Source organism: Pecten maximus, chromosome 16 (assembly GCF_902652985.1).
Source record: "Pecten maximus chromosome 16, xPecMax1.1, whole genome shotgun sequence".
Classification (NCBI taxonomy): Eukaryota; Metazoa; Mollusca; class Bivalvia; order Pectinida; family Pectinidae; genus Pecten; species Pecten maximus.
Window position 1 is genome coordinate 28,806,764 of NC_047030.1, and position 23,401 is coordinate 28,830,164.

Consider the following 23,401-nt stretch of genomic DNA (forward strand, 5'->3'; position numbering starts at 1 on the left):
TGTTGCTGTCACCCCTTCAACTCATGCCATATACAATAGGCATAACTGACTTGGCATACCTTTTACCATTTTCCCACAATTTGTGTGACAAAATAAAATGCAGAAGAAGAATAATAATAATAATAATAATAATAATAATAAACAGAACAGAAACAATAGGTCTTTTCACCACTTTTGGTGAAAAGCCCTAACTAATGTACATTACCACCCCATACAGGTCTATAATAGAAACACAATGTAACTAATGTACATTACCACCCCATACAGGTCTATAATAGAAACACAATGTAACTAATGTATGTGCCACACTGTGTTCTACGTGATAATCGTATGCTTTGCACTATGCATTCAATGAACTACATGATGATTTGATGTCTTACATTATTTATACAATGTACCATACAATACGTTTATGTCGTTGATTAAATAACATGTTTTACATCACGTTACACAACATGGCCATCTTCGTTTTCTGCAAGAAATCCAATGATCTTTGTCCAAAGCCAAAATTTCAGCCTTCTTCGTTTTTGATAGATATTTCAGCCACCTTTGTTCCAAGAAAATGCAGCTGTATGGTTAAATACATGGATATCACCCTTAAACCACGGCTGGATGATGTACTCGAAGGCCAACAACATTAACCCTTTTTAGGAGCTGTCTTTACTAGAGGACTCGGCTACCTCGTATGTGACGTCATTGACGCTGTGTTCAGTAGGCATGGCATACACGTCCTCGGTGTTGCTCTGGAAATATCCATCGTGGCCACTGGAACTTGTCAACTCGGTGGCTAAACTCTTGAGTTTCCCATGAAGTATGTATGTATGTGATGTCTGCAATGACGACAGAAAATCAAAGTTACATTTTTACCCATTAAGTTGTACTTAACGCCCCCATCTATGCAGTTAATATTTAAAATAATCCAAACAGAATACGTCACGTGACGTACACGTGACATGCAAGTAAAATATATGGAATATATAAATCTGATATTCGTGATGTCCCTTTGTTTAATCAGGCATGTGGAACGTTTTTGGAATGAATGGAGGTTTATTTGATATTCTACTGGTATTCCTGTTACAATGCTTTATCCTAAGGAAGTCTCTTTGTAATCCAACGATTCTGAATAAAAGTGAACAAACTCGAAGCATCTAGAAATACCGCGATCAGAAAAGAACCCTCATTATTTAGATTCATGTGATCAAAATGTTGTGAAATGATGTGTCATTCTATGCCGGATTTTAATGAACTGTATCAAATGTATCTAGTTCACTTGTAAACATCAGATTACAGAAAGTTTTTGGTGGATCATTTTGAACGATGCTTCGAATCAATCGCTTGCAGGAGAGGGTTTCAAAATAATAGATGTGCTTTAGTATTCGTTCTTGGTACAAAAGACCTCTTAAAATGAATTAAAAAGCAATTTTCATGAAGCGTGTCTGTTGTAACTCTTTGTGTCCATTTTGAAATTAATGACAATATAATATCTAACTTGGATAAAATCGTAATGGGTTACCTCCCCTTCGTTCCTGGCCAGTTTTTCCATCATGTACGAGTTTTCCTTCTTTAGTGCCTCGTATGTATCAACACTTACGTTGATACAATTACCTACAAGGGAGAGCACGCACTCTTTTTCGATCAAGTTTAAAAAGTGACAAGATATGGTATTTTAACGGGATAACACCATCGCCAGGTCACATCTTAATAACACCATGGCAAAGGTCTGTCAACCATCGCCAGGCACATCTTAATAACACCATGGCAAAGGTCTGTCAACCATCGCCAGGCACATCTTAATAATACCATGGCAAATATCTGTCAACCATCGCCAGGCACATCTAAATAACACCATGACAAAGGTCTGTCCACCATCGCCAGGCACATCTTAATAACACCATGATAAAGGTCTATCAACCATCGCCAGGCACATCTTAATAACACCATGGCAAAGATCTGTCAACCATCGCCAGGCACATCTTAATAACACCATGACAAAGGTCTGTCAATCATCGCCAGGTCACATCTTAATAACACTATGACAAAGGTCTGTCAACCATCGCCAGGCACATCTTAATAACACCATGACAAAGGTCTGTCAACCATCGCCAGGCACATCTTAATAACACCATGACAAAGGTCTGTCAATCATCGCCAGGTCACATCTTAATAACACCATGACAAAGGTCTGTCAACCATCGCCAGGCACATCTTAATAACACCATGACCAAGGTCTGTCAACCATCGCCAGGCACATCTTAATAACACCATGACAAAAGTCTGTCAATCATCGCCAGGTCACATCTTAATAACACCATGACCAAGGTCTGTCAACCATCGCCAGACACATCTTGATAACACCATGACAAAGGTCTGTCAACCATCGCCAGGCACATCTTAATAATACCATGGCAAAGATCTGTCAACCATCGCCAGGCACATCTTAATAATACCATGGCAAAGATCTGTCAACCATCGCCAGGCACATCTTAATAATACCATGGCAAATATATGTCAACCATCGCCTGGCACATCTTAATAACACCATGACAAAGGTCTGTCAACCATCGCCAGGCACATCTCAATAACACCATGGCAAAGGTCTGTCAACCATCGCCAGACACATCTTAATAACACCATGGCAAATATCTGTCAACCTTCGCCAGACACATCTTGATAACACCATGGCAAATATCTGTCCACCATCGCCAGGCACATCTTAATAACACCATGACAAAGGTCTGTCCACCATCGCCAGGTACATCTTAATAACACCATGACAAAGATATGTCCACCATCGCCAGGCACATCTTAATAACACCATGACAAAGATCTGTCAACCATCGCCAGGCACATCTAAATAACACCATGACAAAGGTCTGTCAACCATCGCCAAGTCACATCTTAATAATACCATGGCAAAGGTCTGTCAACCATCGCCAGGCACATCTTAATAACACCATGGCAAAGATCTGTCAACCATCGCCAGGTCACATCTTTATAACACCATGACAAAGATCTGTCAACCATCGCCAGGTCACATCTTAATAACACCATGGCAAAGGTCTGTCAACCATCGCCAGGTCACATCTTAATAACACCATGGTAAAGATCTGTCAACCATCGCCAGGTCACATCTTTATAACACCATGACAAAGATCTGTCAACCATCGCCAGGCACATCTTAATAACACCATGGCAAAGGTCTGTCAACCATCGCCAGGTCACATCTTAATAACACCATGACAAAGGTCTGTCAACCATCGCCAGGTCACATCTTAATAACACCATGGCAAAGGTCTGTCAACCATCGCCAGGTCACATCTTAATAACACCATGACAAAGATATGTCCACCATCGCCAGGCACATCTTAATAACACCATGGCAAAGATCTGTCAACCATCGCCAGGTCACATCTTTATAACACCATGACAAAGATCTGTCAACCATCGCCAGGTCACATCTTAATAACACCATGACAAAGGTCTGTCAACCATCGTCAAGTCACATCTTAATAACACCATAGCAAAGGTCTGTCAACCATCGCCAGGCACATCTTAATAATACCATGGCAAATATCTGTCAACCATCGCCAGGCACATCTTAATAACACCATGACAAAGGTCTGTCAACCATCGCCAGGCACATCTTAATAACACCATGACCAAGGCCTGTCAACCATCGCCAAGTCACATCTTAATAACACCATGGCAAAGGTCTGTCAACCATCACCAGGTCACATCTTAATAACAACATGACAAAGGTCTGTCAACCATCGCCAAGTCACATCTTAATAATACCATGGCAAAGGTCTGTCCACAATCGCCAGGTCACATCTTAATAACACCATGACAAAGGTCTGTCAACCATCGTCAAGTCACATCTTAATAACACCATAGCAAAGGTCTGTCAACCATCGCCAGGCACATCTTAATAATACCATGGCAAATATCTGTCAACCATCGCCAGGCAAATCTTAATAACACCATGACAAAGGTCTGTCAACCATCGCCAGGCACATCTTAATACCACCATGACAAAGGTCTGTCAACCATCGCCAGACACATCTTAATAACACCATGACAAAGGTATGTCAACCATCGCCAGGCACATCTTAATAACACCATGGCAAAGATCTGTCAACCATCGCCAGGCACATCTAAATAACACCATGACAAAGGTCTGTCAATCATCGCCAGGTCACATCTTAATAACACCATGACAAAGGTCTGTCAACCATCGCCAGACACATCTTAATAACACCATGACCAAGGTCTGTCAACCATCGTCAGGCACATCTTAATAACACCATGACAAAGGTCTGTCAATCATCGCCAGGTCACATCTTAATAACACCATAGCAAAGGTCTGTCAACCATCGCCAGGCACATCTAATAACACCATGACAAAGGTCTGTAAACCATCGCCAGGTTACATCTTAATAACACCATGGCAAAGGTCTGTCAACCATCGCCAGGCACATCTTTATAACACCATGACAAAGATCTGTCAACCATCGCCAGGTCACATCTTAATAACACCATGACAAAGGTCTGTCAACCATCGCCAGGCACATCTTGATAACACCATGACAAAGGTCTGTCCACCTTCGCCAGGTCACATCTTAATAACACCATGACAAAGGTCTGTCAACCATCGCCAGGCACATCTTAATAAAACCATGGCAAAGATATGTCAACCATCGCCAGGCACATCTTGATAACACCATGACAAAGGTCTGTCAACCATCGCGAGGTCACATCTTAATAACACCATGACAAAGGTCTGTCAACCATCGCCAGGCACATCTTAATAACACCATGACAAAGGTCTGTCAACCATCGCCAAGTCACATCTTAATAATACCATGGCAAAGGTCTGTCAACCATCGCCAGGCACATCTTAATAACACCATGGCAAAGGTCTGTCAACCATCGCCAAGTCACATCTTAATAATACCATGGCAAAGGTCTGTCAACCATCGCCAGGCACATCTTAATAACACCGTGGCAAAGGTCTGTCAAGCATCGCCAGGCACATCTTAATAACACCATGACAAAGGTGTGTCATCCATCGCCAGGCACATCTTAATAACACCATGACAAAGGTCTGTCAACCATCGCCAGGTACATCTTAATAACACCATGACCAACGTCTGTCAACCATCGCCAGGCACATCTTAATAACACCATGACCAAGGTCTGTCAACCATCGCCAGGCACATCTTAATAACACCGTGGCAAAGGTCTGTCAAGCATCGCCAGGCACATCTTAATAACACCATAACAAAGGTCTGTCAATCATCGCCAGGTCACATCTTAATAACACCATGACAAAGGTCTGTCAACCATCGCCAGGCACATCTTAATAACACCATGACAAAGGTCTGTCAACCATCGCCAGGCACATCTAATAACACCATGACAAAGGTCTGTCAACCATCGCCAGGTTACATCTTAATAACACCATGGCAAAGGTCTATCAACCATCGCCAGGCACATCTTTATAACACCATGACAAAGATCTGTCAACCATCGCCAGGTCACATCTTAATAACACCATGACAAAGGTCTGTCAACCATCGCCAGGCACATCTTGATAACACCATGACAAAGGTCTGTCCACCTTCGCCAGGTCACATCTTAATAACACCATGACAAAGGTCTGTCAACCATCGCCAGGCACATCTTAATAAAACCATGGCAAAGATATGTCAACCATCGCCAGGCACATCTTAATAACACCATGACAAAGGTCTGTCAACCATCGCGAGGTCACATCTTAATAACACCATGACAAAGGTCTGTCAACCATCGCCAGGCACATCTTAATAACACCATGACAAAGGTCTGTCAACCATCGCCAAGTCACATCTTAATAATACCATGGCAAAGGTCTGTCAACCATCGCCAGGCACATCTTAATAACACCATGGCAAAGGTCTGTCAACCATCGCCAAGTCACATCTTAATAATACCATGGCAAAGGTCTGTCAACCATCGCCAGGCACATCTTAATAACACCGTGGCAAAGGTATGTCAAGCATCGCCAGGCACATCTTAATAACACCATGACAAAGGTCTGTCAATCATCGTCAGGCACATCTTAATAACACCATGACAAAGGTGTGTCATCCATCGCCAGGCACATCTTAATAACACCATGACAAAGGTCTGTCAACCATCGCCAGGCACATCTTAATAACACCATGACAAAGGTCTGTCAACCATCGCCAGGTACATCTTAATAACACCATGACCAACGTCTGTCAACCATCGCCAGGCACATCTTAATAACACCATGACCAAGGTCTGTCAACCATCGCCAGGCACATCTTAATAACACCGTGGCAAAGGTCTGTCAAGCATCGCCAGGCACATCTTAATAACACCATGACAAAGGTCTGTCAATCATCGCCAGGTCACATCTTAATAACACCATGACAAAGGTCTGTCAACCATCGCCAGGCACATCTTAATAACACCATGACAAAGGTCTGTCAACCATCGCCAGGCACATCTTAATAACACCATGACAAAGGTCTGTCAACCATCGCCAAGTCACATCTTAATAACACCATGACAAAGGTCTGTCAACCATAGCCAGGTCACATCTTAATAACATGACAAATGCTTGTAACAAATAACCGGGTCACACCTTAATGACGTCGCAAATGTTGTCAAACATCACTAATCATCTTAATAACATTACAATTGTTTGTCAAACATCACTAGATCATCTTAAAAACATGGGAAATGTTTATCAAACATCACTAGATCATCTTAATAACATGGGAAATGTTTATCAAACATCACTTGATCATCTTAATAACATGACAAATGGACGTCAAACATCACTAGGTCACATAAGGTTAAATATTTGTCTACCAATCCAAGGTAGGTTATAAATAAATAACCCGGTAAATCTATTACTTACTACGACTGTAGTTCTGTAGCTTTTTAGCCGCTCGAACTGTGTTGCCGATCATGAAGTATTTTGGTAGATGTTTACCAATCACGCCAGCTATACAATACCCTGTAATGAAGAAACAGACAGAAAATAAAATATACAGAAAATATACAGAGGAAGTCTAACATTGCTTTAGATCGGTCCTTTATGTCTATTTTTACATTGTATTTAGTGGTTACACAACAAATATTTGATTTATTTAGTATTTCTCTCACTCGAGTTTGGGTTATTTTTCATCAGCTTAAGAGCCGTGGTACCGAGGACGAATTGACAGTTTTTACGACATCGGTAGGGGAACTAGGAAATGACCCGTAGTGAAATGCCGCTAATTGATAAAGAAAGCTGACACTTTCATACATATGTGTAATATTATAATTTATTACCAATGATATTAACTCTCTAAAGGCTTTGTTATCTTAAATCAATGAATAGATAGAAGTAGCGGATGTTGGAGAGAAAACCCCTGGGTTGTTCTTACCATTGGTAGGTTATCTCTGTGGCATTTGCATACCCCCATTTTACAATTGAGTCTTAATCTAGAAAAGTCTTATAGATGCACAACTTTAAATTGACTCGCTATCTTAAAACTTCTAGATGTGTACCATTTTTGTGAAGGGTATATGTACATTTATATACTTAGGTCGTTAAATAAAACGGCCTTATTCAATTCAAATTCGGTGTTTGTTGCTTACTTTTTGCTGTACAAGTCTAACAGGCTTTTCATGGTTAAGAATCTTTTAGAAATACTTTGTATAACAATTGTCTATTCAGTTGTCGATGTCGCTTGAATAAGCAAGTTTTGGATATTTCTTTTAATGCGGGAGTAAGTGTTGTTTAAATTAACGAGGAATGTACCGCCGGGAATATATGTATACATATACTTCATAAAGTGCCAGTCCTCAATGTCTGTGTGGCGACCTCGACGAACATGTTTTCATTGGGGTAAAATATTTCACGTTCTTTACCGTATTATACACAGGTAATATTCCTTCACGTGAAAATTGCCTGTGTAGTTATAATATTTACGTCGGTGTCGTTTTTCTTTCTATTGTTTTTGTTTACTTTGTTATTTCTAAAACCAACAATATATAGGGAGTTATGGAGAGTTTCAGCTGATTCGCATTCTTAGGGTGGGAGATTGTGAGATTGATGGCGATCAAATGACTTTAGGTTTTGCTATACAAAAGTACCTTATAACTGGTTAATTTCATTAACTTTGTTTCAAAGACCGATAGTCGATAATGCCGGTACTGTTACAGGTGCAGGTCCGCTGATAATTGACCAGAAACCAGCTCGACTGGAAATGGATAAAAACCAAAATGTCCATCCCTTTGAAAGATGTCCTTTTACCGTACCTTTACAAATTACATTTTGTTTCTGAAAATAATGACAATGGATGGAATGATATGAATGAAAAGATATATTTAAAACAACTATTTACCTGTGTCCATCCCACATTTTATCGTCAAGTTGTTCTTGAGTTTTGTTCGACTCTTCACGTCTGCTACTAATTCCAAAGCAAAGTCCGCTATCAACGTCAAGTGTTCCATGCTATTCCTTTGTGGAAAACCTGTCGACGGAAACACAAATATACATCTAGTTACATCCATTTCGTATGAGTATCGCTCTTGTTTGATGTTTGAAAACGTTTAGATAAATTAATATTGTACAGATAGGATAAGAAGAAAGATAAGATAAGAAGAAAGAAAGAAAGAAAGAAATAACGATTACCAAAACTTTTCTGCATATTATTGGCCGACTGTAGTCTTTAGAACACACACGAGGTACATAGTATTGACCGACTGTAGTCTTTAGAACACACACGAGGTACATATTATTGACCGACTGTAGTCTTTAGAACACACACGAGGTACATATTATTGACCGACTGTAGTCTTTAGAACACACACGGGGTACATATTATTGACCGACTGTAGTCTTTAGAACACACACGGGGTACATATTATTGACCGACTGTAGTCTTTAGAACACACACGAGGTACATATCATTGGCCGACTGTAGGATTTAGAACACACACGAGGTACATATCATTGGCCGACTGTAGTCTTTAGAACACACACGAGGTACATAATATTGGCCGACTGTAGTCTTAAGAACACAACAAGCATACATATTTAAATCGAGAAAGTTACATTTTACATTTGCAATTTGATCTAAAATTCAGAAATAATTGGTAGATTAATCAAGATTTTTCTTACATTAAAAACGCAAAACAGAATATTCTTTGATAAAAAAGGCAAGAACCTTATACTGCTATACACTGTATATGACGTCATACAATTGTAAAGAATTTATACGTATATATAGATACCTGAGAAGACGACGAAGGAGCCATCCACACCGTCTAGTTTGTTCACCCTGAACTCTTTGACGAGATAATCTGCGGTTTGGTATAGACATTCAATTATCTCAACAATCTCCTTAGGGGTAGATGGACCTTCCTTAAAGCCATATATACCCACCATCAAGATAGATACTGATCGAAAGTATTCGACGTCTACCTTTTGATTGCTCTTAATCTTTTCTGCGATTATTGAAGGCATCATTTCAGAGAGAACTCTGTTAATTTTCGTATGTGCATGAGCAAGATCCGCTGTTCGCACAGCAAGATAATGCGAGTTCTTTTGTATGACGCTGGTTAGATTCTCAGTGGCGAATATCACCAATGGACACATGAGCAGGACGATGACTAGAAATATAGCACCAATGGTAATATCTTGTGTAGACTGTTCTATGACTACATCCAGACTTTGTATTATTTCATAACCTAAATCTCTTTGCACATTGAGCAGTGTGTCCAGGTACAGCGTCATGTTATCAAACCAGAAGCGTGCCGTTTGGATATCAGCGATCATTTTCGTTTCCGTATAGTGTTGGATTTCATGCCGGTAGTAATTGATGATTTCCGTCACATTTACGCCGAATTTGTTAACCTCTGAAGTATACAGACTATTCACCCTGCTGGAGTATAGCTCGGCGGTAGTGTGGAAGGCCCGAAAACGATTGATTCTGTTGTTGTACATCTCAAATGTTTTCTGAGACTGGAATCTTCCGTCGATAAAGAAAAGGGTGCCCAGAGCTCGCTCGATTCCAAGGTTCTGTTTGCCGCTGGTCAATTTTAGGTAAGCAACAAGCGTCTTCCATATCTGTGCAACCTTCCCTTCTGTTATTGACTTATAGAGCCACACAATCACAGCATCTATTATACTCGTATAAAAAACGATTTCCTCGTTCAAATCATAGTTATTTTTACTGATTATTTGTCTATGTAATGAAAGATGTTTTTGTAGATGTTCTTTAGACTGGAACTGCTCCCTGTTCCTGTCATCAAAATCGCCAGGCCATTTCGACAAAGAGTATATAGCGCGGTCGGTCTGGATATACTCTGTCAACAGAAATATCTTGGTCTGTGGCCCTAAGGCACTTAGATACAGTATATTCATATCGCGTTCTTGTTGAAGGTGATGTACCAGTTTGCCGAGCTCTACACTCAATTGCACATTGTTCTTGGTCTGAAAGTTTAATAAAACAAAATAATTACATTTTAACATATTGATGGATTCTTTCCTTTTCAGTAACATATTAATTCAGATGGACATTACAAAATATAATGACTACAAATATAATAAATGAACAACAGAAACGAAAATAAGTGAGTTCATGGTAGTGATTCTACTTTAATTTTACAAATATCTTTTGATTGTGATTTGATGAAAGGATAAAAAAACGGGAGTTTCTCTTCATATACATTGGACAATTAACTTCAATTTACAAATTATTTCGACCCATTAGTGAATGTATGTAGATGTCTGGATGACAGTGAATAACCTGCAATAAAATGTTAGCATCAAAATCTAAAGAATCGAATCATATGTACTCATTTTCAATATTTGCGGATACAACAATAATTTAACATGTTTTTAAAAGACTGTTCATTGAGTTCAGTCTGGGAGTGGTGTAATTGACGTATAAAACTTCGACACTTTCAACATGCATCCCTATGTAGTTCAACCCTATCAGACATCGGTCACCACACAATGACACAGTCGACGTAATTACCCTTTGGTTTTCAATCTTTTTGTGGATGGTGTCGGTGAGGGTGAAGACGCTGTAAGCCCAAAGCACCAGAATAGGTAAAACTGTTAGACACAGCATGATGGCCATCTGTACTCGCTTTCCTGACATTGTCACTGGGCCGTCCAGCATCACATCTGTAGATAGAGGTTGCTCATATACCAATGCATAGATGTATTATAGCTACGCCAAACAGTGCTGTAGGCATACTCATTTTTATGTAACTTTTGGAATGTTCAAGAATGCAATTAAATATGGCTATCTTGTTTTTATGAATCTGACATTTACTTTGAACTGAAATGTAGATGGTGCAGTTTAAAAAAAAACACCCTAAAAAGGGATGTAACAAAAGAAGGGGCACATTCAAAATACCATAAACAGAAAAATCCTTCACAATATCCTCGAAAAGACACCTCTTGTAAGGAGATAGGCCCTTTAGACTTGTACAAACCTCTGTTATATATAAGTGATCCTATAAGGGGATTGACCCTTTAGACTTGTACAAACCTCTGTTATATATAAGTGATCCTATAAGGGGATTGATCCTTTAGACTTGTACAAACTTCTGTTATATATAAGTGATCCTATAAGGGGATTGATCCTGTAGCCTTGTACAAACCTCTGTTATACATGTATATAAGTGATCCTATAAGGGGATTGGCCCTTTAGACTTGTACAAACCTCTGTTATATATAAGCGATCCTTTAAGGGGATTGACCCTTTAGACTTGTACAAACCTCTGTCAAATATAAGCGATCCTATAAGGGGATTGACCTTGCTTTTTCCTCGCTCCGAGCCCCGTCCATGTTTAACGTCCATAGCGAGATCTTCGGTTGATTTCTTCTTTCAGGAAATCGTCAGCTGATGGTTATTGATATAGCTTATCATTACTCTAATTTATCATCATGGTAAGGGTCCATGCCTATTATCGTGACAAACATATTACCGTGACGTAAAATGGTACAGAATATTGCGAACGTTTTCGGGGCGTCTTTTTCAGCGATTGTGGTTCTGTTCGTCACGATAATAGGGCATGGGCCCTGTATACAGAAAACATAAACAGGCCGCAAGGAGTTTAGTTGACTCAAAACATTAAAAGCAATCTTAACGTTGAACCACTGTCAATTGACATTCAATGGCAATGATCAAGTAATTCGCATTGTTATTACTGCAAACTGAATCAGTAGTTTGCCAGTCATAGTTACGTGTTATTGAACCATAACGTCATCATTAATAATGGACTGTTGGTCATCTAAGACATATAATGTACTTCTATATGATTTTATGGTTTATCTCTAAATATTTTTATCTGTAAGAAAAGGGTATTGTAATTTTTCAAGTTTTATTTTATCATAACAAACAATAAACATGTCCACTTTATAATTACAATCAATTAACATGTCCACTTTATAGTTACAAACAATAAACATGTCCACTTTATCATAACAAACAATAAACATGTCCACTTTATAATTACAAACAATAAACATGTCCACTTTATAGTTACAAACAATAAACATGTCCACTTTATAGTTACAAACAATAAACATGTCCACTTTATCATAACAAACAATAAACATGTCCATTTTATAGTTACAAACAATAAACATGTCCATTTTATAGTTACAAACAATAAACATGTCCACTTTATAATTACAAACAACAAATATCTCCACTTTATCATAACAAACAATAAACATGTCCACTTTATAGTTACAAGCAATAAACATGTCGACTTTATAATTACAAACAATAAACATCTCCACTTGATCATAACAAACAATAAACACCTCCACTTCATAATTACAAACAATAAACATGTCCACTTTATAATAACAAACAATAAGCATGTCCATTTTATAATTACAAACAATAAACATGTCCACTTTATAGTTACAAACAATAAACATCTCCACTTTATCATTACAAACAATAAACATGTCCACCTATCTTAACGATAGGCATATCCATTTTATCTAAAGAAATAATATGCATGGCCATCTTTACAGCATCTCATTATTTCATCAATACACTAATCAAATCTTAAGAACGATATTGTTATTTCTCAATTGTTGTAATATCTTAATATCAACATAGACAATAATGTAACTGACCTAACTACCTAGAATACGAGTATTGACGTCCTGGGAACATAACGTAGAAATAGTTGATACCTTCTGTTTCTATCCGTCGTTTACTTTCCTCGTTAGACGCAGATTATGGTCGCCATCTTTGTATAACTGTCTAAACCTTACCACTGCTGTTGTCTAGGCAACAACTCGTATACTGATGGTGCCTTAGCGATGTGTTGCCTTGGCACGTTCTCAAACTGCGACAACTCGATATGACATCCTATGGAATACAAAAAAATTGTATTAAGAACCAAATTTTCATAACACTAACAAAGAAATGTATCTTATATAATTATATAAGATATCGCATATACTCTATGAAAGATCCTATTTAAAATATGAATATTGTTTATTTACGAAAAGCTCTGATTGTATAATTGCTATAAAATTCCCACCACACACTGTAGCATCCATGTTGTAATTTTGACCAGTCTGGAAAATTAAAGCTCTTGATCAGGACCATCTCAGGATCATTTCAGGCAACTGAGCAGAATCCCATTGATGGAACTTGGAATGTGTTATCAGTACTATGAACTGATCACCAGATATTAGTATTTTGATAAAATGACAGTGTTATATATCGGTATGACCTCAGTAATTTGATATAATGATTGTGACAGTGTTATATACAGGTATGACCTCGGTATTTTGATATAATGATGGTGACAGTGTTATATACCGGTATGACCTCAGTAATGTGATATAATGATGGTGACAGTGTTATATATCGGTATGACCTCGGTATTTTGATATAATGATGGTGACAGTGTTATATACCGGTATGACCTCGGTATTTTGATATAATGATTGTGACAGTGTTATATACAGGTATGACCTCGGTATTTTGATATAATGATGGTGACAGTGTTATATATACCGGTATGACCTCAGTAATGTGATATAATGATGGTGACAGTGTTATATACCGGTATGACCTCGGTATTTTGATATAATGATGGTGACAGTGTTATATACCGGTATGACCTCGGTATTTTGATATAATGATGGTGACAGTGTTATATACCGGTATGACCTCGGTATTTTGATATAATGATGGTGACAGTGTTATATACCGGTATGACCTCGGTATTTTGATATAATGATGGTGACAGTGTTATATACCGGTATGACCTCGGTATTTTGATATAATGATGGTGACAGTGTTATATACCGGTATGACCTCGGTATTTTGATATAATGATGGTGACAGTGTTATATACCGGTATGACCTCGGTATTTTGATATAATGATGGTGACAGTGTTATATACCGGTATGACCTCGGTATTTTGATATAATGATGGTGACAGTGTTATATACCGGTATGACCTCGGTATTTTGATATAATGATGGTGACAGTGTTATATACCGGTATGACCTCGGTATTTTGATATAATGATGGTGACAGTGTTATATACCGGTATGACCTCGGTATTTTGATATAATGATGGTGACAGTGTTATATACCGGTATGACCTCGGTATTTTGATATAATGATGGTGACAGTGTTATATACCGGTATGACCTCGGTATTTTGATATAATGATGGTGACAGTGTTATATACCGGTTTGACCTCGGTATTTTGATAAAATGATGGTGACAGTGTTATATACCGGTATGACCTCGGTATTTTGATATAATGATGGTGACAGTGTTATATACCGGTATGACCTCGGTATTTTGATATAATGATGGTGACAGTTTGATATACCGGTATGACCTCGGTATTTTGATATAATGATGGTGACAGTGTTATATACCGGTATGACCTCGGTATTTTGATATAAAGAGAGAGAGAGAGAGAGAGAGAGAGAGAGAGAGAGAGAGAGAGAGAGAGAGAGAGAGAGAGAGAGAGAGAGAGAGAGAGAGAGAGAGAGAGAATAGATATGGCATCAGTTTAAGGATTGTACAAGGTACACCAATGTTTTATTTTCGGGGAAGGGTACGAGATACTGTATACTGTGTTATTTTATTGCAGTGTCTGTTATATAACTACAAAAGTCGGTTGCGACCATTTCGTTATTATGCGAAACGTTTTGCGTTATTATGCAAACTGACGCGGTATATCGCGAAACTTTTGCGTTATTACGCGAAGCTAACGCGTTATTCGCGATACATTCTTCGCGTCAATGTTTTAGCAATTGATTCCTGATTCGTTTACTATTAAAATATGGATGATAATCATCATCATCATCATCATCATCATCATCATCATCATCATTATCATCAATCTTACACCGGTGCTGAAGGTATTTCGTCATCGTTTACTAGGGCGGTAGGAGTGTCCGCCGGCGATAATTGCGGGATTAGTGTATAGAGGTACTGGCTTGGGGAAGGTTAGTACTGGGGGAGAGGTGAACTGTACTTAGTCTACCTGAGAGGACAAAACAAGAGTTACCTCCTACAAACTTACATGGGAAAGAATAAAAAAAGGCTTATATCATTACTTCTACTTACACTTTTAAAACAAAGTTAAGATGTAAATGTTTAAAATAATCTGAAACGTTTCCTATCTAATTTGTTGAACATGAAATGTTTATAGCCTTATATAAATGTGTGCAGAAAATATGTACACCTGGGAAAATCGATTTGCTTTGGTATAAAGTGTTAAGTTTGTTTTACAAGCGAGACTGCTTTTCTGTTCCAACACAGGTGCGAATGTGCACCATTGTGTAATCAAAGGTCCCTAAGACCCAATTGGCCTTCCCGTATGTTTGACCTGGTGCGAATGTAGGTTGATACAGTGTACTGACACTACACTTTCATCTATATTCGCAAATACTCCATTGGTAAGTAACTGTATCCATCACTAGAGGTCATCACCCTCTGTTTGGATACACTTTGCTTTCAATTCATTGGAGCGAGAGAATAATAATATACTTTTTTCTGACCGACAGGTCTAGTTAGTCTCTTTTAATACACACTATAAGTGTATACTATGTCAATTTTTATTATGTGCTATGTTAGCTTTGATAGTGTTATTCTTTAGCGAAGCTTGTGAGAGTTACAAGAGTCCATTATTAAACTATTTGTTGTATTAATATGAAACTGTGATAGAACTATAATTTAAATTTGTTACAAAGTATTATGTACTGTGATCATGTTGATTTTACTCATGTTTGTCGCAACAATAGCACTACAGTGCTGGTATTGACTTATTACATAATATGCGACTTTAAAGTATAGTGTCTTGAATCACCGCATGAGGGATGTGTACTAACAATGCTTTTCAACTTTATGTGGAATTCAGAGTAATCGTATTTCGCTTAGTTTGTATAACTATAAATACTACCCAGACGGTTTAAAAAAGAAAATGTGCAAATTGATAAAATAATTAATTAATTAGATGTATATACATTCTAACATGTTTAATATAATTTGCTGATTTTTATACGTATCCCCCATATTACAAATAACCAATTTGACAACAGAATAAAAAGCTCTAAAACGTGTATTTGTCGATTATAGTAAGGCATTTGATAATGTTACTCACGATAATCACTGGCTTAAATTAAGAAGTCGAGTGAGGTTGTTAAATGTAATTAAATCATTTTATGACTGTGTAAAATCATGTACAAAATTAAGCGGGAAAGGATCTGCTATGTGCGATTTACATGTCGGACTCTTACGATGGGAGTCTGTATCCCCAGTACTCTATTCTCTATTCGTAAATGATATGGAAAGTGCACTTATTAACCCTAATTACCATGGAGTTAAACTATCAACACAGAAAAATTAAAATTGGAAATTTCAATAAAAAAAATATAGGGGTACAGTATTTGATATATATTTTTTTTATTTGGGCATAGTCTTTAAGTATAATGGAAGATTTGCATGGAACAGTGAATAGTGGTATAGTGAAAGTTTAAAAAGAAAGTCCTTTTGATTTTTATTGTAAATGTTTTTACCCGTAAATCAACTGATCCATTTGTAGATAAGTGTATTGACCTATCCCCGGAATCTAGTTATATATGTTGTACGTAGGATTCGTGTGATAAACATGAGAAGTGTTAATAATTCTCACCCAGTATAAACTGATGTTTCACTCAGAAGTTGTCACACCCAGCTGTCTATATCAGATTACCTTGTCTATACGGAAACTTATTCATGATATGAAAACAGGATCGCCCAGTATATACTTAAGCATTGAACAGCTTTCAGTTGGCATTCTATGAATGCCAACTGAAAGCCGTTAAATGCTTATATTTACCATCTGCGATTTTTTATTTGTCGTGCGATTTTTTTTTAAATTTTCAAATTCAAATTTCAGTTGGCAGTTCATAAGCTGGTGAACTCGCAACTGAATTGGTATGGTTATATAATGGCAGTGCCATACAATGGTAAATATATATGTAACACGCGCAAGAACTGGGAAACATGCTAGAAATACCGACATAAGTTTCTAACTTACTATCATCTCATTGTATCTTCTCTAAGCTCTATATACTTCCATATAGCTCACAGCTGTGTGCTTACACCGCCGTTCGCCTTTAATTGAAAATAAATATTTTGTAATGCATAGGTCACCATCTCCCTTTCACACGGAGAAAGGCAATTGACGACGCCTTCATTTTGTTTAGATTTAAGTTTTGTCAATTAGTGTGACATTATAAGAAAGACCCTGCTGGAAGCATCTTCGCTAGCCAAGGCTTCTGATTACGTTACACTCCACGAACGGCAGATATAGGCGTCAGTTCTGGCCCTCTAGCGGAGATTCAAAATTACCACTCTTTACGCATGAGATTTTCGACCAATCAAAACGAGCGTTACCGATTTACTTCATCTGTGATGTTTACAAACACACATGGAGGCTTGTGTTATTTCGATGAGATATGTGATAAATGACTTAAATACATTTATCAAACACTGCGAATGTTTCCCTAAAGATTGTAAGTCTCTGTATGTAGGTAAAATGCCATGACATAGTCGACATTGAAGCTCTGTACTGGGTGCCGCAATTTTTGTTTACTGCGAAACCAAGCCTGAACGCAAAACGCGATTTGATTGGGTGCCCTAGGATTCTGAGCGCGACGTTTCGAACACGACTATATCCGCCAAGGGTTCGCGGAAGCCTTGGCTAGCGAAGATGTGCTGGAAGAGACGTAACCACTCCATGCATGTATTCCATGTGTACTGCCTAAACGTGTGACCACCGTGCTACGTTAACAAATCGGCAAACGCACTTTCGTGTACCCGTTAGTATGGTGTTCACAACCAAGCAAAACATTTCTTTTTAAGTAAGAATACAAACCACAAGTGTGAAGCATAGTTCTTTGATCTTCTAGGCTTATAATCCACAGTGGAGAACAAACTGTTTACATTCTCGATGTTTACTGTACTAGTATCCCTTCCGGAAGGCCCCGCGCAGAAACGGCATTTGTTTCCGACTTGAACGATGCCGATCTCCTCAAAAAGACCGCAATATTGTTGATCGTTTTTGCTGTTGTTAGGCGTAAGGGAGAACATGTCCAATTTTTAAATATGTTTTTGATATTTGTAAAACACGTCAGCTGTATGAATATTGTTCATTTTCTCGACCGCGCTGATGGTTTTCTTGGACTTCAAACGTCGAAAAAAAGGTAAAAACAGTGATTTCGTGGATTATTGTCGTATTCATAGAAAAAAACAACAACATGCATTTAGAAATACGATTTTTTTTTTATAAAAGATGGTTAAAACGAAAAGATATTGATATACTAAAATGTTTTCAGCATATAAAAAACACACTTTTGTAGTTTCAGTTTTCCCAATCACTAGGGGCGACATCATGGGCTTATCCCATCTACTCCTTTCCAATATCGCTCCTTCGACCTAAACGCGAAGGAGCAAAGAAACAAAAACACGATGGTGAAGGAGCGATCGAACTTAGCTCCTTCGCCGTCGTATTTTCGCTCCTTCGCCGTCGTATTTTCGCTCCTTCGTGTTTAGGTCAAAGGACGATGTTGGGAATTTGGTCCTAACATCATGCTACACACTTATTACAGAACGTATTGCTTATCTCCGCCCTATACACCGTTTATGACTTGAGAAGTACAGCAAGACATATCCAATTAATATATAAACAAGATAATTAGGAATAAGAAAGGCTCTAAAGACATGTACAATATATGTATATCTAGCAATAAATTCAATATAAAAACACTGAAAATGATATAATTTATTGGAAGTCCGTGAATTTTGACCCAACAAACTATAATCAATCGTTTCTACAGCAATACCTGATGTATCGTTAGTATGGTTAGACACTATACGCGAGAGCAGGGTCTTTAACGTGGCGTTACAGTTATCCCATACTTCGGTGGCGTACGCGAAAAATAATCTTATAAAAACAAGATACAAGTTTTTCTTATTCAAGATGTATTGTTATTTTCTTAACGTTATTATATATTTTGTAGTTTTATTTAATCACAGTGGGAGGTCCGTGTAGCACTGCTATTCATAACTACACCTAGATGTTTTGGGATTGTAATAATAGGGATTAAACGTTCAAGTTTCCACGTTTTGCGATATTTTACTGGAAAAATACCAAGTGTTTTTGTATACCGTCGGCAGTGTCTGATATAAGGTAATGTCATCGGCATACGAAAGAACAAACCAAAATATCGAGTTCAGATTGAAACATCTCCTGCAGTTGTGTAAGGGGGATTATATTATTTTTTCTGAAAAAGTCTTCAATATCATTTAAAAAGCCAATACATGATACATTTTACTGGTATACTAATACACGGTGAGTGTTGGAAGGAAGGATTTAGATTGGAAAGGAGGAGATTGGCAAGAAGAGAAAGATCTGATTGGACAAACTCATAGTAAATATTAAATCATTTAGAACCTAATATAAACATTTGTACAGATCTGCAAATAAGAATTGTTTGGTTAGTACCGAGATCCAAAGAGAAGATGTTCCACGTTAATTATGTTTTACCAGTTAAGGAATCGAAGCATTATGCTACGGGTTTGATCATGGTTTTTACAATGTATTAGGAAATGGCAAACATTTTCACAGTGATGACCGCATGTGGAGTTTGTTGAAAGATGGACTTTATGAAGATCATATTTTAAATGACAACAACGATTAGGTTATTGGCAATGTATTATGTTGACATTTCTTTGTCCGTATGAGAGAAATTGTTGAATTTGAGTTGGAATAATATCTGGGGGTGTTAGAAAGGTTTTCAATGTCTGATGGATTGTGATGAATTTGCTTCTGTTGTTAGGTTGTTCCAGCAATTTGCTGTACGTAGTATAAAAGACGATTTTGTGACTTGTGGGCCGTAGTGTGTGTTTTAGATGTTTGTTCTCTCGTATACCAATCGATTTACAACTAAACTATTGGATACCTTAGTAAAACCAATAACACTCTATGGATCTGAAATATGGAGTTACGAAAATATGAAACACATATCACAAATCCACTTGAAGTTTTGTAAGCGGATTTGGGCTTCCACTCCAAATATCGTGATTTACGGAGAAATGGTTCGATACCCCTCGAGATAATTGTGAAGTTAAGAATGCTAGCTCTTTATAACTGACTTTTACTGAATGATTCAAGACATAAGTAGTCGTATATATCGATTAATGTTTAAGCTTCATTTTGATAATGGATAGAATATGTTTAAAATGTTTTGATGAAATCTGACAAAGCTCTATTTTCCAGAATCAGGTCACCATTCTATATCTATATATAATAACTGTTAAAAACACTTATTGGTCAATTTGGTGCACATACACCATATACATATTCATCATCCTACAAAACCCTACACAACTTTACATTCTATTTTTGTTGGTGTCCCTTATCTATTCTACTCCTTTCTATTTTTGTTGGTGTTCCTTATCTATTCTACTCCCTTCTATTGTGGCGAAATCGGTTTTCAATAAGTATTAAGTACTGCCCGATTACACTGTCTTTATCCCCGTCTTTGTTGAAATACAATGTTAGTTAAACCCCCTGAGTGCCACAGGGCCTATCAAAAGGCTATATACTACTACCGTTGAGTGCCAGAGAACCTATTAGTAGGCTCTCCGAAATCTGACTGTTCAACAATATCAATGACGTCATCGACAATTAAATAACGTCATAGACGGCGTTTCCGTGTCTCGGCATTCCAGCTCGGCGGAATAATGTCGGCGCAATTGTTTGCTACTTGGTTTCGACCTTATCCTCCTGAGAACCATGACTTCATCCAACCATGTTGTCGTCCGACTACAAAAATGTACCATCACTACAGACTCTGGTTTGTCTCCATCAGGGAAAAACCAAATGTTTTTGTCAAGAGACATTATGAAGAAGATACTTGATAGAAAAGAAAAGAAAAGAAATGATCCGAAATTAAGTCGCCTCTTACCATAATGGAACGGGGACAGCAGATACATTTGTTCACGCCCTATATGTGTATATATATGTGTATATAGCTACCTGCAGAGCAGTAACAAGTATAGCAGATGACAATGTAATCATTACTGTTGCTGTAATGTTGACCAGGGATGGAGAAACTATATAACTTTGATGTATGACTATATATGTTAACAACATACTATATATGACACCCCCATTATAAGGTAAGGCACTCCTTATTCCTTATAATGTACACCAGGGGTGTCATTTTTACCGAAGGTATATTTTGCTATACATACGAGGGAATGTCCCATTTCTTGAAGACTGTAACACATTCTCAGTTCCCTGACTGTCGTTCAAATACGATCATATATATATATAACGTACTCACATGAACGTGACGTACATTAGATCTGAACGTTAGTTCATACAAACTCTCCTAGTTGATTCAGTACTTATCCAATCTATAATAATCGGAAGGATGTGTAACGAATCTCGATATCGTAACATATTAGATTTCAATGATTTCATTGATTTTATTTCACTCAGCCACACCTTGTGTGGAACAAGAGGACATACCTTAAACATTAACTTTGTACATCCTTAAACTTTATCTTTGTATAATTATATGGTAAATACATGTAAACTTTCACACATTCCTAAACATTATCTTTGTATGGTAAATACATGTACAGTTTCATACATTCCTAAACATTATCTTTGTATATATGGTAAATACATGTACAGTTTCACACATTCATAAACATTATCTTTGCACATGCAGTAAATGCAGTGATTCACATATTCTTTTACCTTATCTTAGGCAATTTATCACATTTTTTTTTAAATTCCGCTTTCAGGCAATGTGGGCGATAGTTTCCTCTAACAATTTTCATGATACCAACATATTTATCTCCATGGTGCCCGCTCAGGAATATTGTGGCCTATTCCATAATAGTTATTATTTTATTGGTTATTAGAATTTTTTTTTTTATCAAATCCCATGTTTTCTACATTGTAAATATGACTTTCCGAAATATAAATACTGAAACGGCAAAATATGAATAACATTTACACTGGTTTAGTTTATTATAATCATTCTATTCTATAGTAAATAATCTGGCACCTACTTTTCTTATCGACCTACTACCAATGTATATTGGCAACATAGCTCCTTACAATTTACGAAATGCAGATTTATTTAGAGAACAACATTTTCGTCTACAACTATCAAAAAAATCCTTCTTTCCTTCTACTTCAAAACTTTGGAATGACTTACATAACACTATCAGAAACTCGCCTACTTTAAGTTCCTTCAAATCTAATCTAAAAAAATCTATGACAGTAAACAGTATATATGACAAGCATTTTATCAGTTATGATCCTCGAAAACTAAATATTCTACACAACAGAATAAGAAATCGAGCAAGTGCACTAAGCTATGATCTTTTTAGAGCCAATCTCGTCGATTCACCTGCTTGTCAATGTGGACATCCCTGTGAAGATTCCCATAATTTTTCCTTAACTGTCCCCTGTACAACAACTTAAGAGGAATCCCCCCCCCCCCCCCCCCCCCCCCCTCCCCTTCTTTTCATACTATTTTCCTATAATCCAAAATGCTCCATTTATCCATATAATATAAAAAAAATCTTCTAATCGATTAAGTATATTTGAATTCATTCCAAACATTTATGTTGTGATGTTTCCGGATGCAGTCCTTTAACTTTATATGTACCTCTCTCTCTCTCTCTCTCTCTCTCTCTCTCTCTCTCTCTCTCTCTCTCTCTCTCTCTCTCTCTCTCTCTCTCATTATATTTTCGTTTCTTTATCGAATTTCTGAATATGTGTATATGCCATCATGTGACTATGTTATTG

At 37.4% G+C, this 23,401-nt stretch overlaps 2 protein-coding genes across 2 annotated transcripts; both read right to left on the reverse strand.

Annotated features, from left to right (window-relative positions):
- Positions 1–209: 209 nt before the first annotated feature.
- On the reverse strand, positions 210–7,001 carry LOC117314661. Its single transcript, XM_033868742.1, has 3 exons — positions 6,932–7,001; positions 1,514–1,605; positions 210–830 (listed from the first exon to the last, which is right to left on the reverse strand). The coding sequence occupies exons 1-3, from the start codon at positions 6,981–6,983 to the stop codon at positions 648–650; spliced, it is 327 nt and encodes a 108-aa protein (XP_033724633.1). The 5' UTR covers positions 6,984–7,001; the 3' UTR covers positions 210–647.
- Positions 7,002–8,217: 1,216 nt separating this feature from the next.
- Positions 8,218–11,879, reverse strand: LOC117344743. Its single transcript, XM_033907571.1, has 5 exons — positions 11,798–11,879; positions 11,046–11,197; positions 9,298–10,498; positions 8,406–8,534; positions 8,218–8,261 (listed from the first exon to the last, which is right to left on the reverse strand). Exons 1-5 carry the CDS (start codon positions 11,877–11,879, stop codon positions 8,218–8,220), a joined length of 1,608 nt encoding a protein of 535 aa, XP_033763462.1.
- Positions 11,880–23,401: the final 11,522 nt, after the last annotated feature.